Source organism: Astatotilapia calliptera, chromosome 13, assembly GCF_964374335.1.
Source record: "Astatotilapia calliptera chromosome 13, fAstCal68.1, whole genome shotgun sequence".
In the NCBI taxonomy this organism is placed as follows: domain Eukaryota; kingdom Metazoa; phylum Chordata; class Actinopteri; order Cichliformes; family Cichlidae; genus Astatotilapia; species Astatotilapia calliptera.
In genome coordinates this window covers 19194535-19209508 of record NC_137434.1, presented here as the reverse complement: position 1 = coordinate 19209508, position 14974 = coordinate 19194535, and the positions used below count along the sequence as shown (strand labels likewise).

Here is a 14974-nt window from a genome sequence, read left to right as displayed (position 1 = left end):
GTTTGTGGTAATCTTGTGCCTTAAAATAAAGAGCGCTTACCTCAGCTTTTTGTCCTCCGTTGAAACTGATGCCATCAGATATACAGGACTGGAAATCTGCAATGGTGTAATACTCTGCTTCAACTGTAGGGGGCTCTGGAGGAGAGGGCAACTGAAATCCCTACATGAATACAAAATGGGTTCTATTAGATTTATTGTCAGTGATTAAAAAATTTCATTTCTAGTTTATATTCAAACCCCTACATATAAGACGCTAATAGTAGTTTTTTTCTCCACTTAATTTAAATGTATAATAATAATAAATAATACAGTGTTTCCAGCAGTACACATTATCCTCGACAGCAGCAGTCCCCAACCCCCGGGCCACGGACTGGTACCGGTCCGTGAGTCGTTTGGTAACAGAGTTGAGGCTCGGGTGTCAAATTTATGGTTTTCAGGGCTTTATATCGGTATTTTTTATTGTTTTTATCGTTAACACGGTTTTCCTGGGTCTTTTCCCATGTGTTATGAATAAATCTCCTTTTTTTGGTACCGGGACTGTTTTATTTTGTTGTATGGCTGGTCCGTGGCGCATAAAAGGTCGGGGTCCGCTGCTCTACAGAGTGCTTACATATTGAATCAGTGTCACTTTCATAAGGGTTGGAGTTTTTTGTTTGTTTGTTTGTTTGTTTTTATCAGAATGGGTACTTTTATCTTTAAAAATTAAAATATGCTGGTAGATGAACAGGACATTAAATTAAACAATGTGAATACTTCTTCAATTACACATTGTTGTATGTTGGTAAATGTCTGTATGAAGGAAAAGTCACGAGTAACAAAGTCCCATGCACACTCATTACCTAGAGATGAATGCAGTAACATTTTCCCTGTGATGTGTCTTTTTAAGTAAAGATTTACCAGTTTGTTCTTCAACAATGATCAAAATCATTCATAATTGCTTACAAGTTGTATACATTTATTATTAACACCATTTTTTCACGCTTTCTGACCTTTATCAACCAAAAATAATAATTACATGTATAGAGGGATAGATGGATGACTGAAATATCATCACTCTTACCAGGGTTGCATCTCTCCGAGGAGGAGGTTTTTGCCTGAGAATGGGAGAACCTGTGAGAAAATAACAGAAAAATCACACATGGTTTGGTTACATTTAATGAATTTGCTTTACGTCAATATATCATAGATTCAAAAGATATCTGCCCACATTTGAAAATATTCAAGTCACTATGACAAAAAATGTCAGGGGCATGACTAACCAATTTCTACCCGATGTGGGGCAATTCTGGCTATAGCGGGTGAAGCAGGCTCTGCTTTGCTGTTTCCATCCTGTGGGGCATTAACAGGGCTGGCGTCAGCGCAGGGGATTGGCAAGCTTATCTCCCTCCTGGCGACCTGTGGACTCTCTGGGACACCTTCAGTCTGCACATCCTTCTCACTTAAAGCTTTCTTGTTAAGGAGGTTGCTGATCTCCATGATGTTTCCTATGATCTCCACTGGGCCTGTCACAGTCTTCTTACGGGGAGAGAAGTCATCCTTCATCTTTTTGAGGTAAGACGCTGGAGCCCAGCCCTCCTTATCTTGGTACCTGTGAAGTAAGTTGGAGGAGAAAATGATAAAATTGTGTAGAATGAAAAAAAAAAATGTCAGAAGCAAGTAAGGAGAGCTGTACTGTACCTGATAAACCACCAGCCTTCCAGATTCTTCTGAATCACCTCCACAGTGACACCTTTCTCAAAAGCAATTTCATCTTTCCCTTGGCTCGAGTAGGGCTGCACTGTTATGTACTTCTCTTCTGCAAAAGAGAATGAGTTCAGATTTTGACAGCAACGAGATCTCCGAAAACAAAATATTTAATGGAAACAAAAAACAAGACAGAAAACTGTATAATCTATAAATCTTTTTATAGACTTGTATTTTTATGACTACACTTCAGTAATGAGATGACACATTAAATTATGAAGCAATATATAATGATAGATTACCCTGAGATACACCAGACCTGTGAGATGAAACAGACTGGATGTGCTTTCAGGCAGATGTGTGAGTATGGCTCAAATGGCACGTGAGATTTGTCTATAAATTTTTCTTTATCAACCTAAGAAATAACTAAAGGACATAATTAATTCATGTCGTTAACGTACACAGATGTGCTGCAGTGTTAGCAACTGTTTAGCAATGTCTCACACAGCAATAAAACCCATTGTAACTTGGAATGTTTGCATCATTATCACTGGTAATGGATTATGAGTTTCAGTCTGATTCCCAGCACAAATAAGGAGCAGTGGGGCACCCTGGTGGTGCAGGATAGGTTCGCATTGCTTAAAATAGCACTAAATATACACAGTGATTATGCACACGTGATAGCAGTGCTTTCATGTAAGTGAAGGAATATATCTCTGTAAGAAGAATAATGCCCAAGTTCAGATAAAACAAATCCTAATAGCAATGCAGAGAAACAGTTTGTGGAAAGAGAAAATGAGGCACACAGAAAGGCCAACTTAAAAAAAACGAAACAAAAAAACAACTGACCTGCTTGATTTAACCCCTCAGATTGCATGAAGCTCCTATTAGCTCCAGCTAAATCTAAGAATATAGTTTTTATTTATTTATTGCAAAGCCCTTGAAGAAATATTCTGCTTGCAGCCAGTGTTGGCAAAATAATATTCTAAAATGCTTTATTGGCATGTGAACGTATATTTTAGTCTTGGTTCTGTATGAAAATAAGTGAAAGCAGATACACTAAGCGGGGCCATCTCAGCACAGAAGCCTCCTCTTTCAAACCTTCTGTTTTAGAGGGACAGCCAATCAGAAGAAAGTTTTTGCCCAAAGTGAGACGAAATGTTTCAGGCAGTGAAAAAGTGCAGTATAAATCACATAAGCATAATTATGAACTGTGAATCATGCAGCTCCACTCAAATAGAGCCAAGAATAAAAACCTTGTGGTCATTTTCAGCTCCACTGACAGAACGTAATTAGTTCTATAACATGACAATGGGAAACTACAGCACATGGGTCAAACTAGTGTCTTAAGGACTAGTGTCCTTGTCCTTTCGACAGGGAGTATCTCCTAACTCAGCACATAACAGAAAGCAGAGGCACCACGCTGATTTATGCATTCCCATGAGGCCGAGGGCCAGAGCCAAGTCATCATTTCCTGTCATTATGGCAATTCCTGTCTAAACACAGGGAACACAAGGAGAAGAGGTGTGCTCATAAAAAAAGAGAGGAGCACATAAAAAAAGTGCTGTTCTGTATGCCGTCTTCTCAGCTGGTTCACAGGAATCAACACTGTGGTAACAAATTATTCTGTTTTCCTTTTCTCCACCCATTTCCAAGGTTGTGTAGGCAGCTTAAATGGCTGTGGGATAGTAAGTCCTTTCAAACTCGTTGGGTACAGGATATTTTCTGAATGCTTTATTTTCCTTTTCCCTGGTTCTTCCGGCCACTTTGTGTTGGGGCTGCTAAATCGTTTGCCTCTTACCAACTTCTTTCAAACAGTCTTCAACAATATCCAATGAAGGGAAATTCTGAATCAGATGTTATAGTAACCACAACATGCATCGGTGTTATAAAGTGTTCATGTGGAGTCAGCAAAAAAACAAAACAAAACGCAAAGCTGAATTTCAGTCATGGGGTGGAAACTACTCTCTCTCCACTCTAGAGAGCAGCATGCACTGCCAAGTGCAAAGTTTGGGCTGAACTCAATAGCCTATCCGTGCTCCTCTGTCAGCCATCCAAATGCATCTCTTGTGAAGAAAACCCCTGGCTGCGGTAAGAATGTGCAAGTTTGCTCGCAAACTAAGTGGAAGATTAATAAGACTCTTTGTTTATCAGTCAATACTGGTTGCTATCTGCAGCAAACCAGGAGAGAAATGTCTGTTTGTACCACACTTTGACAGAACACACACTTATTACAGATCTACATACACGCTTCATTTGCTCATAAAACGTAAAATATGGCTCTAAACTGCAGCATAAGGCATTCCTAAGTCTATTACGCAACTACTTTCAGATGAGTGGGTAGTTTTTTGTTTTTTTTTCCTCTGTGATTTGGAGACGATTGGCTTTGGCATGCGGAGTATAATTTTAATAAAAACGCTTACGCGGAGCAATTTTGTAGCATAATTTGAGCTTAGCATCAATAATTAGTGTATATAAAGTTGCTGATTTCACCTTTGCTTTCCAGGCCCGTTTCATATTAACGTCAGTTAGTGGTTAGTTGTGGATTGTGGCTCGTGATAACTGCATTTGCTGGAGGACAATGCAGAATGCAAGCCTGAACAAATATGTGCATGTGATAAAAGTTGAGTCATGTGATAAGAGACAATAAATGAGATGGGGTGAGGACAACAGTAACAAAAAGAGAAGGGAGGGAAGGAAGGAGGGAGGCGATGCAGCATGTTTCTCAGTTCACCTCGGCTCTGCTGCCTGCTGATGACACCCCCCAACGTCCATCTCCGGTCCAGCCTCTTCAGATGAGCCTTGTGTCGCTTAGTAACTGACACACACACACACACGGCGACCAGATGACAAGGAAGGATCAAACAAACACGGAGACATGAAGAGCAAGCACAAATGTTACACAAACACACAACACACAAATGACATGGATCCATTATTAGCTACATGGAGGACACTAAAACACGACCACAACGCAAAACATGGTGGACAGTTAGCATGAGTGGATGGAGGTTACAAAAGAAATGTTAAAAACCAAGACATCTCCTCTGTGGCTTGTAATTAGCATGTTGTTATCACAGAGCCCCCCCCCCCCCATTAGGTTTGAGCATGTGGGACGCATATTGCCTTAAAGGAGCTGGTTAGAGATGTGTACCTAGAAGGGTCCATATTTCCTTGTATTTTAAATATAAGATGGCTAAAATGGAAATGATTCCAACAGTTCAGACATTAAACAAGATCCTTTTTATATAGAAATTTTAAAGAGACAGTAATAACATTTGGTTATAAAAGATTTCAAGTCTGAATCATACACACAAAGCAGCTAAACTTTACACAAAGACTCAGCATCTAACCAGTTAATACATTTTATTTTACTTCTTTAATGTTCACAAAAACCAAAGTACATCAGTTTGCCATTTTACTGGTGGCTATATGCCAGTCTATTTTCCCCACCAGTTTCCTCAGAGGAAAGAAATAATTCGGCACAAAACGTCTTCATAAAGTCACACATTATTGTTCCACACCTTACTGTTTGCACATGCTAAACAAAGCAAAAATAATGTGTTTAGTGATACTGGTAGGCAGATATATTGGACTAAGGTAAATAGCTGCACTCCCAGAAATACATGACTATCATTTGTGTCAGTGCTGGCAGTATCATTATTTTCCTCTTATTTTCTACTACCAAAACAAGGAGGATGAGGGTTTGTTTACGCTTCCATCAGTGGGTAAACTCAAATCAGAAGATGTCTGAGCTTTCAACAACTATCATTATCAGAATCAGAAAACCAATTTTTGAAAAATATGTTGTTGTTTTCTTGGGGAGGGGTCAAAGTGACTATGTGGTTGTGCACAATCGGCTGAAGACCGCAGAACTGATAAAGAGTTGTTTTAAGAGGTTCATGCCATTTCTAAGACTCATGAGACACATAAACATTAATTACACTGACAGACTGTCCTTCCTAAACCCCCTACTGGTTAACTCAGTAAAGAGATAACTCCAAAAAAGGAGATAGGAGTGCATGGTTTGCATATAGCTATGCGCCTGTGTGTTATCCATTTGTTGTATTCTGAGAGGAGAAAAGGGCATTTTAACTTATTTAACATAATGCAAAACATTAATACTGACTAGCCTTGTGTGTTCACTCTCTTCTTCCACCACTGAGTCATAAGATATACAACACCGCAGGGATTCTGAGTCCCATTGTTACACCAGTTGTGCAGCAAAAAGATGTTTGGCCAGAGTGCTGGAAAATCTTGATGTTTGTTTGGAAGTGTAATATGCAACTTAATTATTTCCGTACCTCCAGTTTTTTGGGTTTTCTCTAACACAATGTTGCATATATCTTAACAAATATCCTGCAGTTGCTGCAATACCTGCCAAAATGATCAAAGTTTGCGCATCTGACACTAATTGAGCTCTTCTGGTCTATGATTAAAGTGCTCTCTCCACTAACGTTGAAAATGCTTGGGGAGTGAGACAGCATTAGTCGCTCGTAGATGGCTTGATAACTGTATCTGAAAGGGCCATCAAGGCAGTTGGATGCTGTCTGCAGCTTCACACGTCAGTTTCACATTTCTGGCAAACCAAACTCTTCATAGGTGTGTATGTTACGACTGTTTTGGATCCTTCTCTGGCTCCAGTAAGCTCACGAAACTTAACATCCATCATCTTCAATGGTAAGCGGACATGAAATAGCGTGAGTCATGTCAGAGCTTTCTTTCTTTAACGATAACCATGATTTAAAGAGCATGACTCCAGAAATATTCATTTTTATTCAATGAAAACACACGCCTCTTTCATGAGCTACACTACACGGCGGGCGTATCACTTAATACTGCACTGTATCTTTCTTGTACAGTGTAGCACTGCACAGCACATCCTTTGAAACATTGAGGTCTGGTCTCTCTTGGCCCTCCTCCTTGATGTTTACCCAGGTCTGAATCTACACTCTGTTCTGATGTGCTTATGATGGCAAGCAGACAGAGTAACATGCTCACCCGGCCCAGCCTCAGTTGTTAGCGTAGACCAGCAGCGGTGAGGTTTTTTATTTTTATTTTGTCACGGATCAAAGACTGAGGATTGAGGGCAAAAGTGGTTTCTGTGTGTGGGTACAGTGGAGTGGGTGAGGTTGTGTTTACATGTGCAAACGTGTGTGGGTGGGCAAAGACTGAAGCGTTTGCAGTTACTTACCTTCCCCAACTTTAGAGGCACCCAGCTCCAAGTCATCCCGTGTGCCACTGTGAGAGTTGAGATAGGTAGCAGGGACCCAGCCCTGCTCCTCTGCAGTGCTGACAAACCACCAACCTATGGAAACATACAGAGGTTGTAAATTGCATTTCAAACAATGAATTGGATAGCAAGAAATCAGCGTAGCCTAAAGTTAACTTTAAGGAATTCAACAGTTTTCAGAGGTCTGCAATTGCTCTTGAACTTTCCTCATGAAGTTGAGCCTTTGATAAGACTTGCACCAGAAAAAGTAGACAGAATAAGCCTCCAGAAAGAGAGATGAAAGAAGAAGACAGATGCCATTTGTACATTCCCGTTAATCACTTCCTCTTTGTTTTACTCATTAAACCTCAGCTGGATAAAATATCTCCAATCACAGCTACAAATGAACACGAATATGATGCATTTTATTGTGTTGCCAACAGAAATCTATCACTAAGGGCAGGACCAAGAACATCAGAGGACACACTGCTTGGCTGTGGCTCAACCCATGACGAGGTCTTGTTTGACCTACGTTCCATCGGGATCAGTCATGAAATCAGTGGGCAGGAAACTGCTGAAGTGATCCTACAAGCCAAGATATCCATTTGCAGGGTTGCAGCTGATTTGACTTCATTCTCCTGGGTATGACAGCATTGCTATTACATCTTTATGACAGATGCCTCAGTTGGAGAGAAGAAAGTAAAAAATAATGCTCATTTTAAAAATGGATCCTAAAACTAGCAGTGGCATGCTATAAACTCCAGGTTTGCATCATATCTCCTAGCCAAAGCTGTGTTTTGAAAGTCAGTGATTACAGTCAGGGTGGCGCAATGGGAGGTTGTTAATGATCAGCACTTCCAACTCACCTCACCGAACCTGATGATAATCTTGGTCATTTCCTTGGTCATTTTTATTTAATAGTTATTCCTGTGACAATGTGGGCTTTCTTTGGCTACTTTCAACAATGTTCCACAGTTCAAAGACATGCATGCTAGATTAGCTGTAGGTGCGAATGTGTGTGGTTGTGTTAGTCCTGTGATTGGCTGGTAAGGGTTTACCCTGCCACTCATCTAATGTAAGTTGGGAAAGGGTCTATCCCCTAGACAGATAAGCAGTTCAGAAAACAGATGCATTACAGTCCGAGATGCTGTAATCATAGGATTTCTATCCATGCAAGGTGTGTAGGATACATACATATATACTAGGGGTGCAACAATACTCGTATCGATATTGAACCGTTCGATACAGTGCTTTCGGTTCGGTACGCATATGTATTGAACAATACAATTTTTTTATTTTATTTTATCAACTTTTCTTCTGATGATGCTGAGCTCAGTGGATCTGCATTCGACTACTCCGTCTAGGCTGTACTGTCGAGCGCAGATCCACTGAGCGCAGCGCAAGCTAGCAAGACAGAAGCTAAGCTCATTGCAACTTGGCAACTGCTTCAACGCTACCCAAAATTGAACCTCCCCCACCCTCATTCAGATCTGGCGTTTGGAACTATCTTGGTTTTCATGTGAAGTATGACCCTGAAGGTAAGCACGTCATGGAAAAAAGTATAACAGTATGTCGGATGTGCCATGCAATGCTCAACTGGTGGGAACTAGTGCGTTAGCGCAGTTAGCTTGTTAACGTGTTGACGCCGTCCAGCCCCACGCACGGGGCGATCCATGGTAACTCGTTAACAGAGATTTGCCGTGTTATGATGTTAAAGTCATTTTTACGAGATTAACGCTGACAGCACTAGTGGGAACACAATGAATATGACTGCACATTTACCCCGACATCATCCTAGTGCAAAGACAAGTGGAAGCAGACAAAAACAACAAGCACGCATGCTACAAACTTTACCCGAGTCATTTAGACAGCCGTTAGCACATGATTCTCCTCATGGGGATCTGCTATGTTTCACATGCTGCTGAGAATATAGCCCAGAAGAAGCGTATAGTATAGCTTTTATTTTGGAAAGAGCCATTTCTCTGTAATAAACTCTCTGATCGAGAAAGATTTATTTATTTATTTTTTATTATTTTGTTGTTTCAGCAACATTAAATTTAAAAACTGTACTTTTGAGTTAAAATATATATTTATAATTTTAATAAATGACAAATTAAAAAGGTATGAACATTTTTTTGTATCGAAAAAATATCGAACCGTGACACCAAAGTATCGAACCGAACCGAACCGTGAATTTTGTATCCCTGTGTCATCCAAAGAGAAAACCTTGCATATCCAAAGCCAAAAGAGTTCAAAGTTGGTCCGGCTTGATTTTCTTTTCTTTCTTCTTTTTTCTCTGTGCCTGTTTCGACCTGAAATTTCTCCCTTTTAAACTGAGGTTTTTTTGCCTGCAATTGTCGCAGAGATTGCTGGACTGTTGGGTTTATCTCAAGAATGTTGCAGGATTCTTAGATGGCTGTTGTTGGGAAATGGTGTCATGTAAAATTACATTCAGACAGAGCTGACCATACTGGTCTCCAATTGCTTGAGCAAATCCAGTCCCAATCTTTGGGGACTGCGTATTTGATGTCACTTCAAGTATTTGAATCCATCATTGTCCTTTTTGATGCAGGGCTCTTTTAAGGTGCTGCACCAGTGTTTCTTAGGTGGGTTATTTGTTCCACCTATTATTCTGCCTTTGTAAATTATTCCACACCAGATTGACTGAAGTTAAGTTTGGTGTTGCTGCAATCACAGAAGAGACCTGTGAAGCACTCAAGAACTCCTCAAGAATGCAAAACACATTTTATTATGCTAGAAACTAAAATGAATGCCATGGCAAGTAATTGTGTTTTTTAAGGCTCAATTTCTGTTACACTGTACAGCTATATCAAGTTTTATGCTTTTAAGAAAAAAGTAAACGTCATTTTTATTTATCATCTCCCCTCATACACTAAAGAGATCATTTGAAGTCTTTGCTAAACCAAACGTTTCCTCTCTGCATATTAAAACATTAAAAATACATATGTATATTTATATATTAGGACTGTGTCTCGCTTCTCAATGAGAGACTTGATTGACAAGGATGGAAAAAAAACTGTCACACACACTTTGTTGTGGTAACAGGAACCCAATATGGCTGACAGCTGTCTGGACAACCCATAAAGACAATGGCAGTGTTCCATTTCACAGCTGGTTCAAACCTCTCCTATACATTTTTTTTTATACAGATGGATCCATGCTTTCATGTTGTTTACATCAAATTCTGACCGTACAATCCAACTGGACTCATCACTCATGGCCCAGGCAATGTTGTTTCAGTCTTCTATTATTCAATTTTGGTGAGTCCATAGTGAGGCTGAAGTGAGTGGCAGCGGTGTGGTCATCTGCTGCTGTTGTAGTCGATCTGCTTCAAGATTCAACATGCTGAGCATCAGAGAAGCTCTTCTGCATAGCTTGGTTCTACCAAGTGATTATTTGAGTCACTGTTGTCTTCCTATCAGCTCAAAGCAATTTGGCCATTCTCCTCTGACTTCTGATTTTAGGTAAGATGTTTTTGACCAGATAACTGCTGCTCACTGGATATATTCTCTTTAAATCCTATAAATAGTTGTGTGGGAAGATCCCAGTAGATCTGTAGTTTATGAAATACTCAGAACAGCCCATCTGGCACATTCAAAACCACTTATATCACCTTTCTTCTCCATTCTGATGCACAGTTTGAACTTAATCTTAATCATGTCTACATACCAAAGTGCACTAAGCTGCTGCCATTTGACTGAATAGGTGAACAGGTGTACATAATGAAGTAGCAGTGAGTCACGCTGATACTAATACTTTTGTTTGTTTTGTTGTTTGTTCTTAATTCTATGTCATGAAAACTTAAAGAAAGTGTTTCACTCTTCATCCAATGCCATTTAAACATTGATATGACACATAAATAAATAAATATGGGCCTCTGACATTGATCACCTATGTTGGTGCATCCCTAGTTGTTATGATTACATAATCAATATCTGCTTGATGCTGGCAACTGCAAACTCTGATGACTTACATAAAGTGAATCGGATTGACTCCCTAGCCATATGACTTCGTCCACTAAATTAAACTGGAATTTAGAAAAACAACAGATGTCCTGCTGACAGACTAATACTTCCACTGGCTTTCTCTGCGGAAGCAATAACCGAGAAAATCTTTCCAAGCCTCTTGGTCACTTACACGTGCAATCTCTGTGATTCATATCAAGGGTGATTTATTTAATTGCTTAACTTGCCTAGCTATACAACAAAAACATGATGGGCTATGGGCCTGTTCTGCATAAAGTAAGGGTGGGTCTAGATAGGCGGATATTGGTTGGCTCTGAACACTGAGCTGGCCTGTGCTCAGGGATGTAACAATCCATGTAATGTGCTCACCAAAGCTTTGGCTTGAGCAAAAACCCCATGTCAATAAATCAGGCTGAGAAAGCAAACCACAAAAAAGCACAAAGTGGCATCTACAACATTGAGATGGACTTAATATGTTGATCCTATTTTGTGGAGTTGAAAGCTTGTTAGAAGATCACAAATTTCTACCGTATTTTAAACATAACTGCGGATTTCACTGTAATTAGTGTCAAAATAATGACAGGAAAATGTTGCAATACTTCATTAAGTCACTGAAAGCATTTAAATAAGTCTGATGTGCCGAGTTTAATGAACAGGGAAGGGCAAGATCAATTACATGAATTGCACATTAAACTAAATCAACCATTATACAGAAAGGTCAGCTTGGCAGGAGAAAAATCTCTATAATCTACTCAAAGGACGAAAAAAATCTTTACATTTGCAAACTGCCATGTTCACACTTACTTTGCAGCTGGGGAGAAATATCAGGTTCACTTTAGGGAAGTGACAACTGACAGCAACAAAAGCACCCACAAGGATAAAGTGTGTGAATGTACTTTAAATGTGACCGTTGGGCTGCAAGTCTGAATCTAAATATGGTGCAAAGACACGGCGTCAGTTTAAACGACCTGAGTGAATACACATTGTTACTGATGGCTTGGGTGGCTTTGTCTGTATTTTTCAACCATCCCTTTACATGGCAGGTGCTTAGGCTGAGTTCACTGAACCTCAAAGGCAGCAATAAAAGTAACCTTAAAATGAAAACACACATTACGTAAGTGCTGATTTCCTGGCCTTGGCAGGTTTATATCAGAGAGCTTGCAATTATACGAAATGTGGGGAAAGAAAAAACTGCTCCACATCTTTCATCGCATGCACTCATTCACTGCTCCGTAGCATTTGTGTATAGGCAACACAAAATTACACAAATACAGCTGTCAGGAACCATGTGGTGAAAAAACTCTATTAGATTTAAAAAGGAAACCCACCTATAATTGATACATGTGTGTCATCTTATGATAATTCCTCTGGACTATTTTTTTCCATAGGGCTGGGAGGTGAATTTGATTCTAAGATTTTGGATAATATCAACATCATACTTGACAGGGTTATCATTTGTACACTCTTCCCAGTGACATAAACCTTTTACTGAGGTCATTACAAAAGAAGCAGCTGTTTTGTGAGTCTCCCGCTGCCAAGACAGCAATCTTGCAGAATTACATGGTGACTAAGATTTCAATGAAATCATACTGGTAAGTTTACGTGGTTTTCTGAATATGTTGACCTTCATTTTACCCCTGTATGACCTAGAACCCTCGGGAATTAAATTCTCAGACTACAGTGATTTTAATTACAGACGGTGAAGTTGAACAATGAGAAAGTTAAGGATAAGACTCAGTTGTTTAAAAGTGAAATTGCAGATAACAGAAATAAGATTCATAACAGAGTAACACGCACTGTCTTCTTCACTTCTAATTATCTGTACAGATGTGGAAGAAATACATGAAAGAAGCATACCTCTTGTGTCTGGAAACTTCTATGTGAGGGTTTGGGCAGGTACACTTGCATGTGCATGTGCATGTGTCAGATTCTGATCCACCCACTGTCTAGGCTGCCACGGCACAGAGCTCAGACTTACATTGCAAAGCAACACCTTTGTTTTCATCTGTGCATCTTGTGTATCATTATCTCTTGGGGTTTTTTTGATCGGTCTGCATAACAACCTGCTTTCCTCCATATCTCTATGCCTTGCTATAAAAAGCTAAAAACCCTGGAAAGCTACTGCAAAGTTTCAACCACAAACAAGAAAAACAAATATGTCCAAATGCTGACTTGCAATACACTTTGCTAAACATTATTCAATAATACGATTATAGCAATTTAGTCAACATCCAGAGTAAATCAAAAAGGTTTTAAAGCGTTTGAGCAGATTTGAGTTCTGTAACCCCCCACCACCATTTTAGGGTCAGCGTTTGCATAAGACAATAGCTAAAACCACAAGACTCTAGTGGGAATCTCATATAACACCATCGCACCATAGGATCGTGACCACAGACATCAACCTCAAATGTCACAGCCTCGGAAAGATGGAAACTGGATGGTTTGTCTTAACTACAGTGTTGTATTTTACTACAAGGACCAAGAAAAACTGAATGTTACGGAGAGAACAAGTTGTAATAACGTTTTTTTCCTGCAGCAGCCTGCTGAGGTATAAATAAGGTATAAATAAGACTGCTCATATCAAGTTAAATGTCTGCTTGGTGCCAATAATGGCCTTGTTTGAACAAAAACAAATTTAGACAGTCTAAAATACCCAAATTCTGTCTTTCACATATAAAGCTAAAGACAGCAGTTGGTTTGTGCTGGTTGACAAATCCTGACAAGCTGCACCGAAACCTACCTACAGTTAGCTTAATATTTTTTTTGGACAAAGAGAGTTTTTGTAGTTTTGCCTTTTTTCACTATCATACTAGGACCGCTGTCCCCCCAAGCAGGCAAGCCCTACTCCATTGCTATTTCATAACAAATGAGTCCCAAAGAGATGTGTGTGCAAGTGAGGGAGACCATCATTAGGCTAAAAAAAAGTCTACAAGAAAAATGGCAAAAATGTAGTGGTGGTTAAATCAACAATCTGATACATTCCTTAAAAAACTCAGCAACACTGGCCAACAAAGTGCATGATCACATTTTCATGGTTAATAAAAGCAATGTCACAACATCAAACCAAGTCAAGAATACTCAATCAAGAGACATTTCATGAATGTAACTGCAAAGTGTTTACAACAAGGTGCAAACCACAGTTACCCTCAAGAACAAGTCGGCCAGATCAGACATCGCCAGAAAACATCTCTGGACTGATGGAACCATGATTAACGTAATAGAATGATTGGAAGAGAAATGTAAGCTGAAGGCTTGAAACAGCTCACGATCCAAAGCATGACGCATCCCCTATTAAACATGGTGGAGGCAAGGTTACGGCATGGGCACTTTGCAGCCCCCAGTGGAACCGCGTCACTATTATTGACTGAAGATCTGATATACTACAGTGGCTACACATGCTACTCAAATGGTTAATGACCCAAAACTATACTGCAAAAGCAACCAAAGAGTTTCACAAGGCAAAGAAACTTGATATTTTTCAATGTCCGTCAGTCATCTGATCTCAACCCAGCACGGCAGTTACTGAAGACAAAACTGAAAGACCCCAAAACAACTAGCAACTAAAAGCGGTAGCAGTAAAGACCTAGCAAAAAATCTTTTTATTTCCTGGAATCTGCATTTCTATGCATTTGTTACTTTTTTATGTTTACATTTTAGTTTTGGTAAGGATTGAACACAGTAGGACTAACGTTAAATATACAGGTGCTGGTAGTTGGACTTTTTCTTACAGCTGGACAAAACCAGCTATCTGTTTTTCCATTTCCAGTCACTGTGCTAACATAAGCTAACCTGGTACTCATTGTAGATTAATACTGAACAGACATGGATGAGAGTGGTATCAACTTCCTCATCGCCAACAATAACTAAATAAACAATTTTTAAAGGGGGCACATTCTTTTAACTTTAAACAATATATTAAAAAATGTAAGATAAAGATGATGTCTCATTAATTTAGGTTAGATTATTTTATGTAAATACAGAAATTCAAGATGAAAATAGCTACAGAGAGACACATTTCTATATTATTTATGTAAACAGATGCTCCTTCCAGGCTGTCTTCATAGTCTCACTTAACCTACAGTATATATTATAC

The 14974-nt window shown here is 39.4% G+C and overlaps 1 protein-coding gene across 2 annotated transcripts in view; it reads right to left on the bottom strand.

Moving 5' to 3' along the window:
- Positions 1-14974, bottom strand: part of LOC113034806 (SH3 and PX domain-containing protein 2A-like) — a 60099-nt gene that overhangs the window by 3056 nt on the left and 42069 nt on the right. The window contains exons 8-13 of one of the 2 annotated variants that reach the window (XM_026189864.2): positions 6878-6991; positions 4418-4501; positions 1678-1795; positions 1260-1588; positions 1061-1110; positions 41-160 (exon numbers count right to left, since the gene is read on the bottom strand). In XM_026189864.2, coding sequence (XP_026045649.1) covers positions 41-160; positions 1061-1110; positions 1260-1588; positions 1678-1795; positions 4418-4501; positions 6878-6991 — 815 coding nt within the window. The remainder of the gene's footprint in view (positions 1-40; positions 161-1060; positions 1111-1259; positions 1589-1677; positions 1796-4417; positions 4502-6877; positions 6992-14974) is intronic. The other variant, XM_026189865.2, reaches the window with a different exon arrangement.